The 22,959-nt window shown below is 39.3% G+C and overlaps 1 protein-coding gene across 11 annotated transcripts in view; it reads right to left on the minus strand.

Moving 5' to 3' along the window:
* Positions 1 to 2,777: 2,777 nt before the first annotated feature.
* Positions 2,778 to 22,959, minus strand: part of RPS6KA3 (ribosomal protein S6 kinase A3) — a 124,459-nt gene continuing 104,277 nt past the window's right edge. For all 11 annotated transcript variants that reach the window (XM_085008746.1, XM_085008745.1, XM_085008742.1 and 8 more), the window contains 6 exons: positions 22,317 to 22,475; positions 19,940 to 20,101; positions 16,092 to 16,168; positions 15,460 to 15,577; positions 9,221 to 9,361; positions 2,778 to 8,302 (listed from right to left, as the gene is read on the minus strand). In XM_085008746.1, the coding sequence (XP_084864872.1) occupies positions 8,180 to 8,302; positions 9,221 to 9,361; positions 15,460 to 15,577; positions 16,092 to 16,168; positions 19,940 to 20,101; positions 22,317 to 22,475 (780 nt within the window). In that variant the 3' untranslated portion in view covers positions 2,778 to 8,179. The remainder of the gene's footprint in view (positions 8,303 to 9,220; positions 9,362 to 15,459; positions 15,578 to 16,091; positions 16,169 to 19,939; positions 20,102 to 22,316; positions 22,476 to 22,959) is intronic.

Genomic DNA, 22,959 nt, shown 5'->3' on the forward strand with positions numbered 1-22,959 from the left:
CCTACGGCGCAGGCGTGGCTGACTGATGCCTATTGTTAGAGCGGAGGGAGACGCGCTCCCGGAGCTTCCACGGCATTTAGCTCACAGGGGCGGGGCGGTGAGCAGAGTGAAAGCAGAATCTGGGAGGGAGTGGGCGGGACCCAGGCGTCACAGTAAAGGCGGGTTTAGGTAGCGCCCGCTGCTGGCTGACCCCAGACTTCTGCTGCTTTGTGGCAAGCCGGCGAGTCTGGGTTTGAGCTGCTGTTTCATTAACTGCAGTCTCATAGCTCAGTTTTAAAGGGGCCTTTTGATCCGCTCAGTCTGGTTGGGAGTCTGAGAGGAAGGGCTCGGCTTTCCTATCATACCCGTTACCAAAGTGTAATATTTGCGTACATTTGTTATTGTTATAAATATCTGTCCTCCCTACTTCACTGTAAACCTTATTACTCTAATAATAAAGAACATCTACTGCTTACCATTACCAGAATTTAGCAGAATGTGTGGCACATAGTAGGTGATCAATACACATAGGGAGGAAGGGAGGGGAGAAGACAAACTCAGTGTTAGGAGCTGAATTTTATCCTCTTAAAATCTGTTATGTTGAATTCATAACCTCCAATACCTCAGAGCATGTGACTGTATTTAGAGATAGGGTCTTGAAAGAGATCATTTCATCGAAATGAGATAGTTAAGGCAGGCCCTTTAACTGGTGTCTTTATATATAGAGATTAGACACAGGCATAGAGGGGAAGACCTGTGACCAAGGTGGGCAGCTACCTATAAGCCCAGGAGAGAGACCTCAAAAGAAACCAACACTGCTGACACCTTGATCTCAGATTTGTAGCCTACGGAACTGTGAAAAAATAAATTTTTGTTCTTTAAGCCACCGGGTCTGTGGTACTTCGTTGCAGTTGCCCCAGAAAACTAATGCAGCTGACTATGCAGGATGAATAGCTTCACTTTTAGGTAAGCTTATTTAAATAAATCATCTTTCTTCTGACGGGAGGGGGAGGGAGTGGGAGGGATCGGGAGCTTGGGCTTATCAGACACAACCTAGAATAGATTTACAAGGAGATCCTGCTGAATAGCATTGAGAACTATGTCTAGATACTCATGTTGCAACAGAAGAAAGGGTGGGGGAAAAACTGTAATTGCAATGTATACATGTAAGGATAACCTGACCCCCTTGCTATACAGTGGGAAAATAAAATAAATAAATAAATAAATAAATAAATCGTCTTTCTAAACACATGAATATTTTAACATTTTCTAAGGCTATGGGCATACCTACGTGACCAAAATACAGTTGTCAAACACAGTGGTTTTCTAACAGGGACACACGACAGTGTCTGGAGACATTTCTGGGTGTCACAACTGGGGAAGGAGGGATGAGCTGTTGGCACTAGTGGGCAGAGGCCAGGGATTCTGCTAAACATCCCCCAGTGCACAGTACAGTCCCCCTACCCCTAAACAAAGCATTATACAGCCCCAAACATTATTAGAGTTGAGGAAAATGAACCAATGACAGACGAACTTCTTAGAGGGAAATGGAAAGATCTAGGTTTCTATTTCCATACGCAGTATTTTGTAGTTTACACAATTGAGGATGAAAGGATGTCTATAAAATTTATTTAAATTTTGTTTCCAGGCCAAATGATGATGAACTTGGGCTTTGGAGTTGGAGGGACCTGAGTTCAAATTCAGCTATACAGAAACTTATTACTCTATGAACTTGGACAAGTCACTTAACCTATTTATAAGGCTATTTTCTCATCTTTAAATTGAGTGTTGGAATAGTACTTACTGTATTGGATTGTTGTGGGAATTAAATTGATATGATGCATTCAAGTGTCTAGCAATTGTACCCAGCACATGGCAAGCAATCAGATTCCAAAGATGAGAAGTTCAAATATTTAAAAATCAAAAGTCTCTGTCAATTACCCAATACAAAATCCCAAAGGAGAAAAAAATCAGGCTTCATTTCTGTTATAAAATGGCTTCCAAATCTGTCTGATCATCAGAATCACTTGAAAGGAGGTGAGTCATGGGGACATCTGGGGGGAAATGTGTGCTAGGGTGAGGGAACAGCAAGGACAAAGGCCCTGAATGGAAGCATGCTTGGCATACTGGAGAAACAGCAAGAAAAGGTTGATACTTACTAGCAGAAAGAAAATGAAAGTTCTTGTATTTAAGTTGTGTAGTTAATGAAGTATAAAAAAGGATGTTGCAAAACCAAAAGACTCCTTTGTTTAAACAATGTCTGAATACATTGCTCGGAAGGAAAGTGTCCTTTAATTCTGAATTCAAGATGCGCCATAATAAGGGAGAAAAGAGGCATTGTGGAGCCAAATCTGTAAATTTTGGACTTCCTCAAGAAAAGATTATTTCATCGGTGCCTGGTGATCACCCTGTATCTGTTAAATCATTATCAAATTTGGTATTGGGTAAGATCTGTGATTGATGTGAGTCCGATATGACAAATTCTTTGGGTTAACCAAGACTTTGCGTAGAATATTTTGCACTTATTAACTCAGAAACATTTTTTTTTTTTTTTTTTTGCTACACCCACCACACGTGGACGTTCCCGGGCCAGGGATCAAATCTGAGCCACAGTAGTAACCAGCGCCAGCAGTGACAATGCTGGATCCTTTACACTCTGAGCCACCAGGGAACTCCGAAACATACCTGTTTTAAATTCTATCAATCCAACTTGACAACTTATACTTTAGATTGAATAATTTGGTAATGTGAAGAATTAATCATCATATAATTGAAATAATCTCATAAAGGGACATACATGCATTTATTCGAAACTTTATTATATAAATTTTCATTTCTTTTAAAGATTACAAAACCTGTTCTGTGACAGGAATACAAGCAATATTGTTCCAGGATTATTCATGGATACATCTGAAAGAGCTTAGATTACACATTAATAGTATGATCTGAAAACTTCCAAGATTAGATTCTTAAGTAAAACAATTTAAAGTATTCAGTGATATTTAATCCTTTACAAGCATTTCATAATTATGGCAGCAGTGCCAAGCATCTGATGCGATTTAACCACCAATAAAAGGTACAATACATATGAACTCATGATATGGTGCCTTGGGCTTCTGGCATGCCTTACTAGAGAGAAACCAGTATAAAGTAAGATCATATATAATAGTAGAAAAATATTTGTGATTTTTTTCTTTTTTAAAAACGGTGTAAGTAGATTCCCACCCCTCTCCCACCCATGGCCAAAAATGCAAAATAATTACATCCCTTAGGTGTATACCTTCCTTTTTGCTTAGGGTAAGAGTTAAGATAAACTTAATATAGGTACATAATTTTAAGAGTTAAAAACTCATCAGCCATAATTATTAAGGAAGCTAAGGAATGGCAACAACTTGAAGCTTTTTTTAAATTAAAAAACAAAGCCTTAGATGGTAAACTAAGAGAAACACAAACCACAACCTTTATCCTTATGCCCTTGCTTTGTATTTGAAAGTTCTACTTTAAGTACTTGTTTGAAAAACTCTGAATACAGTTCATTCAGTACTATAGTGATAATAGGAGTAAAGATTTTCACTTCCATTAGATACTGAACTAATCTACTTAGAGAGGACTATTATAGCGACTCTCTTCTCACAAACATTTACATATATTTAACTCAAATGGTATGTGCTCTAAAGAGGTTTTCTCAAGGTTTGCACCTCTGAACTTAATCTCTAAATTTTCCTTTCCACTAATCTCTATTCGATGTCATATACTTTGCTAGTTGCTCTGGGAGAAGTCATGGACATTTAAACAGCTTATCATGCACTTCAAGGTTATATGGCAAAATAATGAGGAAAGTGCCTTAAGAGGTAGGAATTATGCTCTCATCCCAACCCTTGGTATGCCCTGTTATGAACAGTTAAAAGACTGGAATCAAAGTGGTAAATGTGAGACTGATAGTAATACAAAGCTTAAGAAAATTAAGTTGACTTAGGTTACTAGAGTTCTTTGAGCACATTCAGTCACATTGGAACCAGTTACAAGTCACTCAATCACACAGAATACAGCAGTGTCAAAAATACGTAAAGCGCACTGTAGATATAAATTCTTCTTGGCCATCCATATTTAGCTATCATTCTGTAGATTCTTCACTAGAAAAAGTGGTTAAGTGTGGCTCTGCAGAATACCACAGTTCCAAGAAAGTGAATTTCATCCCTTCATTAATTGGTCTCCACCAATGGTCACTTGGAGAGACCAGCAAAATGTAAGTAATCCGGAGGTGAAAAGAGGACTATTTTCATTAACTGAAACAAAAATTAAGTCAACTTATCTGTGAATTAAATAAGGCTCAAAGTATACATCCAGTTTGTTAGTCACATAGAGTTGGACCTCTCAGAGGGACAGAACTCTAGGACTAGATTGGAATCTCCTGGTTTAAGCACCAAGGTCAGCCATGGAAGCCATTGTATTTGTTCATCACAGAAAGCAGACTTTTCTGACCGTTTACATTCCTGAGATATCTGTCCTAATGCCTTCATAAATCTCAAATGCTCGATACCACTGTAAGAGAGAATTTTCTCTATAAAACATAGTAAAGCAACCTGAAAACTTTTAGGTCATTTATAAAGGGCAGGAAGCTGAGAAAATCAAAACCATGTTCAATTGTATATTGCTGGCTTTCATGGTGATGTGCATCTGTACCAAGCCCCCAAATCTTGAATGCCTTTCTGCTCTCACCCCAGGCTAGATCCATCCCAGCCCCTTTCCTATCCAACTCACTCTGCCCCCTCATGAAGACTTTTCTGGGCTGAGGGTACAGGGCACAGCTAACAGGCCAGCCCCATCTCCCGAGATATCCCCTGGTCCCAAGAGCAACCATTTCTTAAAAAAACAGATGGAGGAGTTTCTTGTGGCACAGTGGGTTAAGGATCTGGTGTTGTTACTACAGCGGCTAGGGTCGCTGCTGTGGTGTTGGTTCAGTCCCTGGCCTAGGAACGTCCACATGCTGTGGGCATGGCCAAAAAAGAAAAAAAAAGAAAAAAAAGAAAGAAAAAAAAAGATGGGTAATTGTTGGCCCAAACCTGTTCCTTGTAGCCTACTGCGTGTGCAACGTGGAATCTCTACTGCATATATACCACACTCTCCCAGACACTCGCAAAATGACTTTTCCCACATGTTAGCCTCACAACATCTTGACTCTGTGTCTTGTCAAAATTATTACATTTTTGGACTTGCTTGTGCATAAAGGGATCCATATCAAATATTTTAAAGTGAAGAGTCTATTGTATGTAGAAAGAAGACATCTCTATAAATTAGAAGGGGCTGAAATGACTTACATAAAAAGTTAAAAGGACAAAAAACTTACCTTCATTTAGCATCATCACTTGAAAGGGAAGATAGAAAACACACGATAGTGTAATCCGTATTTTCTAGTATGTGCTTGGCAATGTTAAATTCAACCTACCATTCTGGATATTATTTTGGATTATAAACTAAGAGAAGATTTGTAAAAGTGGCCCTATAGTTTAGTTCCTTCTTTCACATTGAATTATCTTTCAGACTGAACTAAAATCTTCTGGGAGAAGCCTTGGTAGCCAGCAGCACTAACTGGTAAAGGGCCTCACCACCACAACTATAGGGGCCCGGAGGAACTGGACTTGGAGAGAAATTAATGGAAAGGTTAACCCAGCACAAATACTACATTTAGAGCATACTGTTGGCCAAGTTAGTCTGCTGTAAATCAAAGACAATAGGAACACCAGAATCACAGAAGATTCAACTGCTTTTAGGCAGATAGCCTTCAGTCTTGTGAATATATAACTTGCTTTTCTCCAATAAAACTGGCAGGTGTACTAGACAAAGAAGGCAGTATCTTTGAAAGCAATTAACTTGGCATTCATATACCAGCAGAGGACTGCCCAAAGAAATATGTAGTTTTTGAACAACTCAGCTCCTGGTAGAGTGAATTATGAGAGGAAGGCAGCACGGTGTTAGGAGGGAAAAAAAACAGAACGGGAAGTTAAGAATTCTAGTCTTTGCTTTGGGTGTCAGGTTCTTTACATGAAGTATGAGAAAGCTGGACTAAATAAATTGTAAGGATTTACACACTTACTTCCGGTTCTAAAAGACTATGATGGACAATACCACTTAAGCACTTATGGCATCAGTGTCAAAAATCTGAAAATATATCTTTTTTTGCCTAAAGTTACATTAACATTTTTAAAGTGACAAGAATTTGAGATGACCATGGCTTGAAACACGTAATAGAGAGAAAAAAAAAAAAAAGCTTTCTTTCCAGGCAATAGAAAGCAGCTTCTAAGAGCATCCATATACTCAAGAATATTAAAAAAAAAACTTTCTCCATCTAGGTCTTCTGAAATATCTCCTCCTATACATTTTTCACTTAAAAGATAAAACTTAAGTTTGATTTCTATGCAATAATCATTTTCTATCACTTGGGCAAAAGGCATGTTATAGATTTTCTCTTTCTCTTTAATTGCACACAGGAGAAATTAAGGAATAACAAGTGGCTTCCAAGACATTTAGATAAACCATGCTTTCGTGGCTTTGTACTCTCAGGGGAAGATTTAAAGTTTCTGGCAGGAAAAAAGGTTTCTGATGTAAACTGCTTAGTATATGACTAAGAAAGATCTGTTCAGGCACATTCTTGATGAGATAGGTTAAATCACCTTTTCTTTGCTCATGTTTTTCATATTACATACTGATGTACTCTAGCTTGGCAAAGATACAGGTAATAATGGGTTCATATGTTTCTTTAATCTGTGGAAATTACCAAATTAGATGTAGATAATGAATAATATAAGCAGATCCAATAACCAATATGAAAAATGATCATTTCTGAAGTTAAAGAAAGCATTATGTGGCTATAAACCATCAGGAGGAATTCAGGAAACACTCAATGCTGAACATTCACTTAGCCTACCTTAGCTATGTGTTCAGGTTAGAACAGATACTGTTTGATCAAGAATGTTTTATTCCCCAGAATAAGAAAGTTTAAGCCCAATTTCATATAGAGGCCTGGGCCTTTATTACATTCAAATTAGTGTTTAATATAGAGCATCTTAATGGGACAGAATTCATCATGATTTACCTTTTTTTTCCAAAAAAGCATACTTTCCTTGCAGGTGTACAAGAGTAGGTATCCTGTTATTCATATGCTAAATTCTGCAATTTGATCTATGTAAACATGAAATATCCAATGGGACTTGAATGACCTGTTGCTAAATTTTCCTTTGTCAATCTTTTTATCAGGCCTCTTCAGAGGCCTTTGATGTATACTGGGAAAAATCCCAAATTTATGCCAAATACTAAGTACGGATACTATAAAAGTGCAAGGACTACTTCCTTAATTAAGGAAAAAAGACCCTAAGGAGTTGCAAAGTATATGAACTAACTTCACAGGTGTACTCTTGATGTCATGCCATACACATATGATAACTTTCTAACCAAAACAGCTCTCTAGGTTCGCCTAACAGAGCACCTGACTTTAAGAAACAAACAAATGAACCAGTGAAACAGACATGGGGAAAGATATGTACATTTTGGAAGTATTACATTCAACAGCTGTTCTACAATCTGGCCATTTTTAGGGCTGTCCAACAATACTGTTAATCCAGGTGAACTATTTAACCAGATTTAATAGTCAATTGATTAATAATAGATTCCAAGTTAAACAAGGCATGTATACATTAAAGAAAGCAGTACAGAAATGTACTGTATATGAACTGTTTACAAAAACATACAAAATGTTGGATGGCACAAGGGATACAGTGCTAATATAAACGGATTGTTTAAGCTAAGTGCTTAACATAAACTGTCCATCCCTATAACTAACAAAGAATATTTAAGGGACATGAAATATTTCCTATAAAAATAATGCTATGTGGTGTAGAGTACTTTATTCAGTGTATTTTTAGGTGGTATTCATATGTTCATTATTTCTTCTTGTTGATTCAGTGAATATATCTTCATCACGTTTCCATTTTCATTTCATCTGAAGCTCCAGGAAAATCTAACTTGCTAACAATCATTTAAAGCGAGAAGAGACGAAAGCGGGAGCAGCAGCAGGAGCAGCAGCATTATGGGTACCAGCTGGGACAGTGTGTGCTTGCAGGTGTCTCTCAGATATGTGCTACCTGTCGCCAGAACTTGTGCTATCAGCTTACACCATGGTACCAAATATCTCACTGAGGTCACTTCACAGGGCTGTGGAGGTGATTTTTTTAATACCTCTCCGCTGAGCAAGAGTAGAGCGGCCTACGGGTTCCAAAACTGGTGACTGATTACGGTTTAAAGCAGAATATGTAGCTGCCATGGCACCCTGAAAACAGGAAAGAAAGGTCACAAATAATGACAGTGAGTAGTCACTTGTACAGAGAATATGAAATGAATTTTTCCCAGATAACTTCTTCATATGCAAATTTATATAGATTTTATTAGGCTTATAATGAAAATAACCACACTGGTCCAACCCTCTGATTTAACTAAAGTTGAAGAGGCCAATGTGGGAGGTTGAAATTATGGATGAGGGAGTTCCCGTCGTGGCGCAGTGGTTAACGAATCTGACTAGGAACCATGAGGTTGTGAGTTCGATCCCTGCCCTTGCTCAGTGGGTTAGCGATCCGGCGTTGCCGTGAGCTGTGGTGTAGGTTGCAGACGCAGCTCGGATCCCACGTTGCTGTGGCTCTGGCGTAGGCCGGTGGCTACAGCTCCAATTAGACCCCTAGCCTGGGAACCTCCCATATGCCGCGAGAGCGGCCCAACAAATGGCAAAAAGACAAAAAAAAAAAAAAAAAAAAATTATGGATGAGTGTGGACAGGGACAGACTCATAACAAGCAGTCTCTACTTTTCTCAGGACATTTCAAGTTTTCTCCCTTTGCAATTCTTTACCATGAGAGACAGCAAGGCATGCTATCTGGAACTTGTTTTTGCCACTGCTGACAACCTTAAAGAGTCTGCTTTGGGTTGTGTTTAAGAAAGAAAAGTACAAAGAAAAGTTAGGAAATTCATAAAGCTTATCTGATTGATAAATTTAGAAATCATTCTGAAACCAGTTTTATTATGATATTTTGGCATGCCTTGACTTTTCCTTTTCTAAATCACCCACTTAAGAGAATCTCACACAAGAACTGCATGCAGGTTGGGGGGCAAAGGGAAAGATGCTGCGGTACAGAGAGGATGTCTCAAGGTCTTTGCTGGAGGGCATGTTGCAAACAGTGCCTGATTGGGCCACTCACCTTGACCAGATGTGGTGCATCCTGTCTGTTGAGCTGGTATTGTGGCAGTTGGTCCCAGTGGACGATCCAAGGATGTCTGAGCACAAGGGCAGCAGTCAGTCTCTGATGAGGATCCACATGAAGCATCTTTGACACCAGGTCCTGTAATGGCAAAAACAATAATAAAAACAAGCTTAAACCTTTTATTTTTTCTATAGCACTTAATATTGTTGAGTATTTTTCCTTTTTTTTCCCCCCTGGTAGCACTATTTTTTCCAGGTTGCAGACTTTTGGGTACAAAGCAGTTTGGTCAATATGACAATTTTTTTTTAAGCAAAAACTTAAGTCTTTGTTTTTTCCTCCCTGATAAGAGTAATTTTGGTGCATTACAAAGGGTAAATTTTAGGTATCTTTAAGGACTGTGGCTCTTTTTCCCCTAAGATATTCTGAGTTTCCTAAATTTTGGTAGGTTTATTTCTAAGTAATTTTCAGCTACTTAAGACTACTTAGTGCTATAGGTAATACTGAAAAGCAGAACATAGCTGTGCAATAAAAGGAATTAACTGGAGGGCTCCAAATGCTCTCTTCAAAGATTACAGAGTTATTTTAATTTTTTTCTACTTCAAAAGCAACTTAATGGGAGTTCCTATTGTGGCTCAGTGGTAATGAACCCAACTAGTATCCATGAGGATGTGGGATCAATCCCTGGCCTTGCTCAGTGGGATCTGGCATTGCTGTGAGTTGTGGTACAGGTCACAGACAAGGCTTGGATATGGCATTGCTGTGGCTGTGGTGTAGGCTGGCAGCTGCAGCTCCTATTTGACCCCTAACCTGGGAGCCTACATATGCCACGGGTATGGCTCTAAAAAGACAAAGGAAAAGAAACAATTTATGAGCATTACAGAAAAATCACAAATTCATAAAAGTAAAGCAACATAAACACCCAGAATCCTCTTCTTCCAAAGACAAATGCTTTTTATCTATCCAAATGCTTTACATGTGTAGAGATCCATATAATTGCTATATCGTTTTATGTTCTCCAAAATAATAACTGTAAGCCATCTATCACTTGTTTAAATCTTCTCCCAACAATATATCTATTGAGTATACATTAAAGGCCAGGCATTCTGCTAGGCATTGGGTATTTAGCAGTGAACAAGATAGAAATGAGGAGTTCCCACTGTGGCTCAGTGGGTTAAGAATTCAACATAGTGTCCGTGAGGATGCAGGTTTGATCCCTGGCCTTGCTCAGTGAGTTAAGGATCCAGGGTTGCCACAAGCTGCAGCTTAGATCTGGTGTTTCTATGGCTGTGGCATAGGCCTGCAGCTGCAGCTCCGATTGAATTCCTAGCCCAGGAACTTCCATATGCTGCAGGTTAGGCCTTAAAAAGAGAGAGAGGAAAAAAAAAAGATAGAAATGAACTCTGACCTCATGAACTTTTCAGCCCAATGAGGGAGAGACAAAGAAACAAGTTCTTTGATGGGATGGATAAATATGAAGTGCAGCTAGAGGAACACAAAGAGACACCCTACCTGAACAGGGTGGGGTAGCTTAGAACTGACTTCTGCAAAAGAATGTGAGATCTGAAGGATAATGGGAACTGGATTAGAGAAGGGCAGGGAGAAAGAGCATTTCAGGGAAAGAGAATGTCTGAAGGAAAGCCCTCATGTGTTACAGTTAAGGATGTCAAAGGAATGTGTCCTAGCTGTAGCACACACTGTGAAGGAGAACATGGCAGCAGAAAAAGTGGGAGAAGGGGCAGACCGTTTAAGGCCACATTAGCGAATGTGGACATTGTATGCAGGTGAGAAATAATTTAAAGCGAAGGAGTGATGTGGTCAGGTTTGTACTTTAGAGGGATCATACTCATTAAATGTGGAGGAAAATGGATTGGAGACTCTAATTTGAGACTGGTGAGAGAGACTGTAGCTTCGAGTTAGTGGAGTATAAGAGATGGAGAAATATGGATGGAATTGAGGTGCTTAAGAAAAGAAGTGACAGAACCTGGTGTTAAATGGATACTAGGAATTGGGGAGACGTGACTCCAAGTATCCCTCAGCTGTTTGATAATTACATTTCTCACTTTAAGTTGTCATTAACAGCTAAGAAGAGGAATAAGCTACAGAACAGAATTAGAAATAAAAAGCACAGTAATTAGGGACCTCCTATTCCAAATTCTAAAAGTGGGAGTTCCTGTTTTGGCTCAGTGGTTAAGAAATCCGACTAGGAACCATGAGGTTCAATCCCTGGCCTTGCTCAGTGGGTTAAAGGATTTGGCGTTGCCGTGAGCTGTGGTGTAGGTCACAGATGAGGCTCAGATCCTGCACTGCTGTGGCTGTGGTGTAGGCCGGCAGCTATAGCTCGGATTCAACCCCTATCCTGGAAACTTCCATATGCCGCAGGTGTGGCCCTAAAAAGCAATAAATAAATAAATAAATAAACAAATTCTAAAAGTGGGCAAGTGTGCAAAACTGTCCAGAGCACAACAAAACTCTTATTATAATTTTAATCAAGTCTGTGTTAACCAGCGCTCTTTCATCGAAGTCACTTAGAACCATTTCTCCTACAGCTACCCTTCAATGGCTACTACTGCTAAGCTCTCACTTTAAATGGTGGTGCTCAAAATTCCTTCCATGGCTCTCTTATCACTTTGCTCAGATAAGCTTACTGATGTTACAGCTTTAGCTACTACTGATGACAACTCCTAAAATCAATGTCTACCCTAGACTTCTCTACTAAGATCTATATCCATATAGCCAGTTTACCTAATAGAAAACATCTCTTAGTTATATATCGTGGAAGCATTTTATTTTATTTTTTTGCTTTTTAGGGCTGCACCTGTAGCGTATGGAGGTTCCCAGGCTAGGGGTCTAATCGGAGCTGTAGCCGCTGGCCTATGTCACAGCCATGTCAGATCCGAGCTGCGTCTGTGACCTACACCACAGCTCATGGCAACGTCAAATCCTTTAACCTATGGAGCAAGGATCGAACCTGCAACTTCATGGTTCCTAGTCGGATTCGTTTCCACTGAGCCACAATGGGAACTCCTATCGTGGAAGCATTTTAAATTTATAATGTCCAAACCTGCAATCATGACTCCTCATAAAACTACTTCTTTGTTATTTCACATCTTGGTGAAGGACACCAAGACCGACTCATTTGCTTGAGGTGGGAATGTGAACCTCACACTTGGTAGCTGCTTCTCTCATGCTTCTTATGCCCAATAAACCGCCAAGTCTATGCTGCTTCATAAATTTCTCTTCCATTTGGCTCAAATCCCACTATAACTGCTCTAGTTTAGGTCTTAATTACTTATGACCTGAGATGGTGCAAAATCTTACAAGTAATACCCTTAATAAAAGTCAGTGAAGACGGAATACAGTTACATAGGTAAAAGTGTCAGCACGGTCCTTGGCACTTAAGTGCTCAGTAAATGGTACCTATGGTCTGGTTCTTCTCAAAGCCACTTATGACACATATGCCCTATATAACTGATGACATTCACATATGCAGCCTGTTCTTGAGGGAACACACCAGACTGTGTTCTCCCTCCCAATTTTATGGGTATTCACAGTATTACATTATACTTGTAATTCCAAGTCTTAACTGGACAAATGAGCAAAAGCTATTAGTAATAACATGGCATTCATGAGATAGGCTGTGAGTTGGACGCAATTTTTTGTGCTCTATTTGTATCTCATTCTCACCTTGTCTTTCACTCAAAAAAAGCCTAATAAAATGCAAGAAAATAAGAACCAAAAGAGATAACCTTTATTTGCTTTAACTTACTAGCCTCACAACTGACCATGAAAAGGTCTGTGGCATACTTGAATGGATAAGAATCACTGCTCCACAGAGTGATCTTGAAAAAGGGGAATCTGATCACTACAATGTTTAATATTTTTCAACAGTTCCCCAACACTTAAACCCCAAGGCTGGAGCACAATCAACAAAGCCTTTCGTAATCTGGATTCACTGGCTCCCCTCTCACATGTACCCTGTACTAGTCATATTAAACTACTTGTGCCACCCAGGAAGTGTTGTGCCATTCCCATGCCTTCTTAACCATGCACAGCATGTGCTGCTCCCTCAGCCTGGGATAGACTACATCCTTCTTCCAAAAGCTGCCTGGCAAATTCCTTCACTGCTTCTGGAAAGCTTTCCCTGAACTCTTTCTGATTAAGCATCATCTGAGAACTTTAGCACAGAAAACATACCATTGTAACAGCACACATGACATTGTACTGTATATTTTTGGCCGTCTATGAGATCAGGATTGCAAGCTTTCTAATATCAGGAATTCGATTTGAGCCACATCTTTTACCCCTGGAGCCTTTACTTATTAAAGCACATTGTAGGTGCTCAATATATGAATTAAAAAGTGAACAAGGGAGTTCCCATTGTGGCTCAGTGGGTTAAGGATCCAGCACTGCCGTGGGCTCTGGTGTAGGTCGCAGACGTAGCTCAGATCTGGTGTTGCTGTGGTTGTGGTATAGGCTGGCAGCTGCAGCTCTGATTTAACCCTTAACCTGGGAACTTCCATATGCCACAGGTCATAAAAAAAAATCATTTTAAATAGTTACAAAACTAGATTATTATCTATACAGACACTAAACTGGTCAATCGCAGCTTCATTTCTTTGCCAAAAGTATCTACATAAATTTTTGACACACCCTATTTACTAATGCAATCACTTCACAACTTAAACTTCTACCTCTGGGAGTTCCCGTCGTGGCTCAGTGGTTAACAAATCCGACTAGGAACCATAAGGTTGCGGGTTCAATACCTGGCCTTGCTCAGTGGGTTAAGGATCCAGCGTTGCCGTGAGCTGTGGTGTAGGTCACAGACGTGGCTCAGATCCTGTGTTGCTGTGGCTCTGGCATAGGCCGGCAGCTACAGCTCCGATTCGACCCCTGGCCTGGGAACCTCCATATGCTGCGGGAGCGGCCCAAGAAATGGCAAAAAAAAAAGACAAAAAAAGACAAAAACAAACTACTTCTGCCTCTAAGAAAATCAGCAAGCACTTTTAACCAGTATATATCTTTCTTACCTCCTCTATGTTTTTCTTATACTGAAATGGAAAACTTTGCTCTTTTTTTTTTTTTTTTATGGCTGCGCCTGTGGCATATTGAAGTTCCTGGACCAGGGACTGAATCCAAGCCACAGCTGGAACCTATGCCACAGCTGAAGCAACACTGGATCCTTTAATCCACTGCATGGGGCAGGGGATCCAACCTGTACCTCTGCAGTGACCCAAGACAATGCAGCTGGATTCTAAACGCACTGTGCCACAGCAGGAACTCCTGTTCCTTTTAAAAGAGAATATTCTCTAAATAAAGAGAAATTAGAGTGGAGTTAGAAAGCAAATCAGTGTTATCCAGGGAATGGCAGAGCTTCCAGAGAGAAATGTTTTCAAATGGATTTCAAGCAGACACTATAAAGCCAAATTACTGTTTATTGTGAAAAAGACCCATTTCTTCATGATATGGACCAAAAAATAGAACCTGGTGTAGTCATTCTAGGGAACCAAGGCTTTGGAATCAGCTATTTATTCTGAAGCACCCACACGTGCCTGGTGTGCAACTGAAGATAAGTTCACACTAAAATTCTGGGCCTTTGTTTTCTTCTGTGAAATGGTGATACTACCACCTATTTTACAAGCCAAGGTTAAGAAGATTAAATGGGATAATTTAGGTACAGTGCAGTGTGAGGCACAGAGTAGTCACACAAATCACAAAGACTACCCCTATTATCATTCATCATGTCTGTCAGTAAGAAGTAGCTTGAGATATATAGATAATAAAGCCAAACCAATATCTTCTGGGAAAGAAACAAAATAATTGGTTAATTTTTTTTGCCCCCCCCCCTTTTATTTTAAGAGCTGCACCTGTGGCACATGGAGGTTCCCAGGCTAGGGGCTGAATCTGAGTTGCAGATGCCAGCCTACACCACAGCCACAGCAATGCAGGATCCAAACCATGTTGAGACCTACATCACATCTCATGGCAACACCAGATCCTTAACTCACTGGTGACACCAGGGATTGAACCCATATCCACATGATTACTAGTCAGGATCATAATCTGCTGAGACACAATGGCAACTCCCAATAATTGGTCAATTTTTGAGTTCAAGTTATTTGGTTAACATCACTTCAATACAACTTTATAAACAAATTTCTAACTGATATTATTTTTTCCTAGCCAAAGATTATGAAAAATTATTTTTCTGAAAGCTTTTAATAGAAAGCCATACTTACCTTTGCTGTGTCTGAAACAGAATTCCAGTAGCCACCACTGAGTGAGAATTTTCCACTGCCTATCCGCGCCAATATTTCCTCTGGTGTATCATCAGGGCCGTTTGCAAATGGAGTGTAACTAATTTATAATAAAATTAAAATGCTAATAAATAAAATTTCTTTTTTGGCTGGTAATCTGTGTATTTATTTGCAATGTCCAAAAGTACTCTTAAGTAGTTCATTTAATGTAATACTTTATTGAAATCTACTGAAGTCAAAAATATCAGCAACATGAAGCTTCATAAAGTACCAGATCAAGGTATAAGTAATGAAATATTAATTTGGATTTAATATATAATAAAATAAATACTGAGACATGATTCATTATGGAATAAAATATTTAAAATAGTATATGTTTATGACATAAGAGTATAAGAAAGATATAGAAAAAAATCAATTTATGGCCTCAAGATATTAATAAATAGTACATTATAGAAAACAGTAATGGTTCAGTTATAAATGTGATTTTATACACACACACACAATTGTATTATTAGACAACATGAGAAGATATGGAAAAAAGATATAAAACAGATTTAAAAAATAAACCTAGATACTTCAAACAAAATATTGATAAAATGGTACATACTCACCCAGTAAGCATTGTATAGAGGAGGACACCAAGACTCCATATATCACAAGCAGCATCATAGCCTTGTCGTTTTAAAACCTAGAAAAAGTAAAAATTAGTATTAACACACTACCGTTTATTATATAGATTTGGATAGGTTGTGGACTGAATTATATTTCCTAAATCAATGCATATAAGAAAAACAGAACATGTTTAACAAACAAGGCAGTACAGTAGTCCTATTCTAGAACCTTCTACTACTAATAATTTATATACATACAAATTTAAATTTTGATATTCAAATTAATTTATTGAATGCTGCTGTGGCATAGAGATGACTATGAAAATAAACTGAAGGGAAATTTCTTTCTTTCTTTTTTTTTTTTTTGTCTTTTTGCTATTTCTTGGGCTGCTCCCGCGGCATATGGAGGTTCCCAGGCTAGGGGTCGAATCGGAGCTGCAGCCGCCAGCCTACACCAGGGCCACAGCAACGCTGGATCTGAGCCGCGTCTGCAACCTACACCCCAGCTCGAGGCAATGCTGGATTCTTAACCCACTGAGCAAGGCCAGGGATCGAACCCGCAAGCTCATGGTTCCTAGTCGGATTCGTTAACCACTGCGCCACGACGGGAACTCCTAAAGGTAAATTTCTTACTTAAATTTATATTTTTTATGAGGCTGCAGAAATGTTCAACAAAGAACAATAAACATATAATTTAGTATAAATGGTATAGGGTAAACGTGTACATATATATCATTAAGTGCTTAATAATCACCAAATATTATTAGGCATAAACTGTGATAAATACAAAACAACTGTTTTCCTTAAGAAAATCAGAATCTAGCATGGAGAATAAACATATACACAGGTAACAATTCAACATGATAAATATTCTAACAAAATTCTGTCTAAAGTATGTGGGTATAAAGATGAGGAAACAATTTATTCTTGGTATGGGGAGAGAGGAAAGGGTAGGAGGCAGCCTGTTTGCATTGGGCCTATAAGTAAGAATTCAGGAGGCAAAGTGAAGGGGTGGGGGAGGGCAGAGGACACTCAAAGGGCAGAAGCAAGAGAGTAGAGCATGCTTAGGGGCAAGCAAGTCCAGTGTGGCTGGATTTCCAAACAGGGGATACTAGATAGACTGAAGGACTTTTATAAATATCTTGTTAAGGAATTCAGTTTTTCCCTATAGGCAACCAGATGTCACTGGAGCATTAAAGAGGAAAATAAAATAAGTGGATGTGTATACCAGAAAGATAATTCAAGGTATAGAGGAAATGCTGGCAAGAAGAGAGAATAGAGACAAGCCTACCTCATCGGAGGCAAATTGTAGCAAACTAAGTGAAAGGTCTGTGAGGATCGGTACTAAGGCAGGACATGAAGGGGAAAAGACAAAGACAAAACAGGAAGGACTTAGTAGAGACTGGATGTATAGGGTAAGGGAAAAGGGACCTCACATATTTAGGAATCAGAATGGAAAGGATTTAGTGACAGATTCAATGTGGAGAAATAACAGAAAAGGAGGATTTCTGGAGGACTTTAAAGTTTTAACTTGGACAACTAAATGGTAATGAGGAGACAAAGAATTAAGAGGTCAGTCTAAGGACAGTTTGATCATGGAAGATTTCCTGAAGGTGAATTTAGAGGCAAGGTCTAAAGCAAAAAATATTCCAACGTGACAAGGCATAAAAGCTACATGGTGACTTTAAGAAGCAGACTGGGAGTTCCCATCGTGGCTCAGCAGAAATGAATCTGACCAGGAACCATGAGGTTTCGGGTTCCATCCCTGGCCTCGCTCAGTGGGTTAAGGATCTGGTGTTGCCATAAGCTGTGGTGTAGGTCGCCCACATGGCTCAGATCTGGTGTTGCTGTGGCTGTGGCGTAGGCCAGCAGCTGTAGCTCCGATTTGACCCCTAGCCTGGGAACCTCCATATGCCGTGAGTACAGCCCTAAAAAAAAAGACAAAAGACAGGAAAAAAAAAAAAAAAAGCAGCAGCAGCAGATTGCTTATATGAAGCAGTAAATAAACACAAGGAAAAATGAGATGGCTAGATTAAGTGACCATGCTTGGACAGGAATGTGTGTCAAAGGCTGTGCATACGTGGACAAAAAAAGGAAAAAAAATCCGTCCTTCCTGAGGTCTAGTATCACTGGGAGAACAGGTGCAAATAATCTTTATTCATTTATTTATTTTATTTTTTGTCTTTTTGCCTTTTCTAGGGCTGCACCCACAGCATATGGAGGTTCCCAGGCTAGGGGTCCAATAGGAGCTGTAGCCTCCAGCCTATGCCAGAGCCATAGCAACTTGGGATCCAAGCCTCGTCTGCGACCTACACCACAGCTCATGACAACACTGGATCCTTAACCCACTGAGCAAGGCCAGGGATCAAACCCGCAACCTCATGGTTCCTAGTGGGATTCATTAACCACTGAGCCATGACGGGAACTCCAAATAATCTTTAAAAAATACTCTTCTATCTAAAAAAGTAACAAAATTACAAAAATATTAGGAAGCACAGAGGGGAAAATCCAACTATGTTAGTCATTGTCATTTTTGTGAAATATCTAGCACACAGTAAAAGCACAGACTTGCCAGCCAGACTGCTGGGGCTCAAATCTAGATTGGACCACAGGCAAATGACACCACCCCTCACCATACACCTGGTTTCCTGTAAAATGCGAATAAAAGTACTCACCTCGCATAGTTGTGATGAGAATGAATTATATATAAATTATATCTATGGGGATGAAATCCGTTTATATATCTATATCTATATCTGTATCTATATACCTGGCACATAGGCCCAATATTAGGATTAATTACGATTTTTTATTATCTTGTTCATTGTTACATTTTTTTTTTTTACATAGTGATAATCAAAAGGCAAGAAATTTTGAGGGCAAAGTAGTGGATTTTAGAGTTGCTACAACGGGGAACTATAGTTTCTTAGCCAAGGAAGCAACCTGATCAAAGCAGTGGTTGAAGAAGACTTCAGTAGCTTCGGAGCTCTTTTTTTTTTTTTTTTGTCTTTTTGCCATTTCTTGGGCCACTCCCGTGGCATATGGAGGTTCCCAGGTTAGGGGTCGAATAGGAGCTGCAGCCACCGGCCTACACCAGAGCCACAGCAACGCTGGATCCGAGCCGTATCTGCAACATACACCACAGCTCACGGCAACACCGGATCCTTAACCCACTGAGCAAGGCCAGGGATCGAACCCACAACCTCATGGTTTCTAGTTGGATTTGTTAACCACTGCGCCATGACGGGAACTCCGCTTCTGAGCTCTTTTGAGGACTGGTCACAGAATGACAAAAGGGAGCAACATGCCCCTAGGCGGTGGCATCATCTGGAGGTGTGGTGAGGGAAGCAGAAGCTAGGATGGTGGTTCTATGAAAAGAACTCTGAACTGGTTTTAAGGGATAACAGAGATGGTAACTGGTTCTACAGCTAAAGACAAGAAGAGACTGTGATGTTTTAGCCCTGAGAATACAAGATGGTGACAAAGCCAGGAAAATAGAAGGGTATAAGCAAAGGGGAAGAATAAGCTAGTTTCCATTTAATTCCATGAACTGACAAGCATGAGAGCATTAGTGATAGTAGACAGCTACAGTTGTGTGATTATGCAGAAAGACAGAAGGCAGGGCAGGAAAAGAACTGTAGATAATAGTGGAATGGCGACACGATGAACTACCAATGGAAGAAAAAGGGCTGACATTGTATTCTAATTATTTTCTCAAAAACTCTTCAATTAAGCAACTATCAACTATTCTGTATTAAATAGAAGAATGTTTTTATATTCGATATTAAACACAGCAAATCAGTTTTTAAATATACTAAAATATTGCAAGCAAACTCTTTCACAATTACCTCTGGTGCAACAAAATTTGCAGTATAACAAGGAGTCATGAGAAGACCATTTTCTGCTCTTAGCTGTTTGGCAAAGCCAAAATCACAAATTCGAATAGATTCTGGATTGCCAGATTCATCCACATAAAGAATGTTGCTAGGTTTCAAGTCTCTGTGAACCACCTAATTGAAATACAAATGAAAGAGGCACATTAACAATACAGTTCCATTATGGTAAATTATTTATTCACAAACTGTCAAGCAATGCACTTAACAAGATGATGGGTACTGACCTTCACATTATCCCAACATTACGAAATGCTGATAGCTTAAGTACAACTCTCTAACACAGAACTGGGGCAAGGAGAGGAGGAAGAAAGAATAGTATTTACCTTTCCTTTCTTTATCCAATTAAATAAGTGGATGAAGGAAACATGCAAACAGCAATAATATCTGTCTCCAGGTTATTCATTTCAACACATGTTTATCAAGTGTCTATCATGTACCAGGGTTTTATATAAGGAGCTGCAGATACTGTGGTGAACAAGACCCATAAGATCCTTGCCTTTACAGGCCAGGAGCTTACACAGTAGTTGGGGAGGCAGAGAATAAATAGGTGAGAGGTGGGGAGACTCAGGAGGGTCTCCAGAAGAGTTAATAACTGATCCAAGATCTGACAAACAGAATGAACAAGCCAGAAGAGTGAGGGATAGTCATTCTAAGTTGAGGGAATAGTATGTACAGTGGATGTACACAACAAACATGTGCTGTCAGGCTCAACAGAACAGGCATAGGAGTTTAGGAGTAAAAGGGAAAAAAACCTAGATTTATTTAAATGCTGCCTGATATCCAAGTAACAGTGTCATACACAAAGATACCATTCCTTTAAAGTTGTGTATTATTGTCCCCCTTTAATCATTTACACGAATACTTCTTGCATCATAAGCCCCTCTGACACTCCTTATTAGACTTATGTGTTTCTTCCATCACCAAATTCTGAGTCTATATTCTAATCAGTAATCCCAGTTTTAGGTCCTAACACCCAGAATGTTACTTTTCCAGACTATTTTAATAACTAACTACTGCTGAGGCATTGAGAAAATAACAAAGAAGACTTAGATGACTACAAAGTTACAAATTCTTTAGTGAAAACTGAGTTCCACTACTTTCAAGTCATAGCACTTGGCAAATCTTGAGCTCTGTTAAGTCAAGAAGCTCTAGAATTAAATGAACACATTCCACTTACTAGCTTCTAGAGGAATAGACAAAGAAAACAAGAATAATGTATTGAAAATAAACTCTTTAAGAAGAGATCTCGGGAGTTCCCTGGTGGTCTAGTGGTTAAGATACAGCGCTTTCACTGCTGCAGCACAGGTTCAATCCCTAGTCTGGGAACTGAGATCCCACTGCATGCCGCAGACAAAACCAAAACAAAACAAAAACAAAAACAAAACCAGAGAGAGAGGGAGAGAGAAATCCTTTATTTTTCCTTGCTTCCTAGTCCTCTTCACTCCTCTGCTGTTCTACTTTCTTCCCTCCCTCCCCACATCTCTGTCCCCAATTCCCTCCTAAACTTTTCAAAATACATATTTTTTGACCATTTACTAAAAATCTGTATGCAGGAAGAAATAACATCCACGAGCCAGAAACCAGGTGGCAATTATTCAGCCTCATCTGTTGGAAGGATTTCCTTTTATAAGTGAATACAGCCCATTAATCTCTCGTTCTCTTCTAAACTCAAAATGGGCCTAGTTCCCAAGAGTATACGGTGGCCTAGCAAAAAGGTGCTATGTCTTCCAGATAAGGAGATCTTACTCATTTCTTGGGAAGAATAAGAATTTAATGTTTATCAACAAGCTAAAATTTCAAAGTAGAACTTCAAGTTCAATGGGAGAACTCTACATAGAGGAAGAATAGGATAATTCAGCTAATAATAGTTATTTTTCATTACATGCATAAACTAACTTCTACCTTTGTAATTTCAACTCAAACATTAAGAAAGGAAAGGTAAGAAAAAAAGGTTATTTTTGTTGTTATTGTCTTTTTAGGGCCGCACCCACGGCATATGGAAGTTCCCAGGCAGGGGTCAAATGGGAGCTGCAACTGCTGGCCAATGCCACAGCTACAGCAATGCCAGATCCGAGCTGCATCTGTGACCCACACCACAGCTGATGGCAACACTGGATCCTTAACCCACTGAGTGAGGCCAGGGATTGAACCCACGTCCTCAGGGATACCAGTTGGGTTAGTTTATCCTGAGTCACAATGGGAACTCCTGAAAAAAGGTTATTTTTGTGTGTTTGTGTGTACGCATGTGTGTGTACATATATGTACATATATACATATATATATATATAAATACACACACACATAGAAATAAAATATTAAAAAGACTTACCCCTTGTGCATGGAGATATTCAACAGTTTTGGTTATAGTAAACAGGACAGCGCTGGCCTCTCGCTCAGAAAAAAATTTCTGTCTAAGAATTTTATCCAGCAATTCACCTCCTTTCATAAGTTCTGTCACTACATACACATATTTTCCATCATCATATACCTGTAAAATTCAATAACAAAATGTAAAAAATTATGTGAAGCTTTCAATCTGCTCAGCACAAAGTCCAGCATAGTAAAAAGAAATTAAAACTATTTATTTATTTATTTTTTTCTTTTGTCTTTTTAGGGCCGTACCCTCGGCATATGGAGGTTCTCAGGCTAGGGGTCAAATCGGAGCTACAGCTGCCAGCCTACACCACAGCCACAGCAGTGCAGGATTCAAGCTCTGTCTGCGACCTACACCATAGCTTATGGCAATGCTGGATCCTTAACCCACTGAGCGAGGCCAGGGATTTTACCAGCAACCTCATGGTTCCTAGTCGGATTCGTTTCCGCTGAGTCATGATGGGAACTCCAAAACACTTTATATTAAAGGAAAATTTCACTTACCAAAACAAATGAAGGATATAAAATGTGCAAACAATTTTATATACATTAAAACACTAAAATTGAAATTGATGAGACTGAATGTCAGAAAAACAACC

Source organism: Sus scrofa, chromosome X (assembly GCF_054392235.1).
Source record: "Sus scrofa isolate SSC_HxYL_T2T_F1_AM1 chromosome X, Sscrofa_HxYL_maternal_Yorkshire_Landrace_v2.0, whole genome shotgun sequence".
NCBI classification, from domain to species: domain Eukaryota; kingdom Metazoa; phylum Chordata; class Mammalia; order Artiodactyla; family Suidae; genus Sus; species Sus scrofa.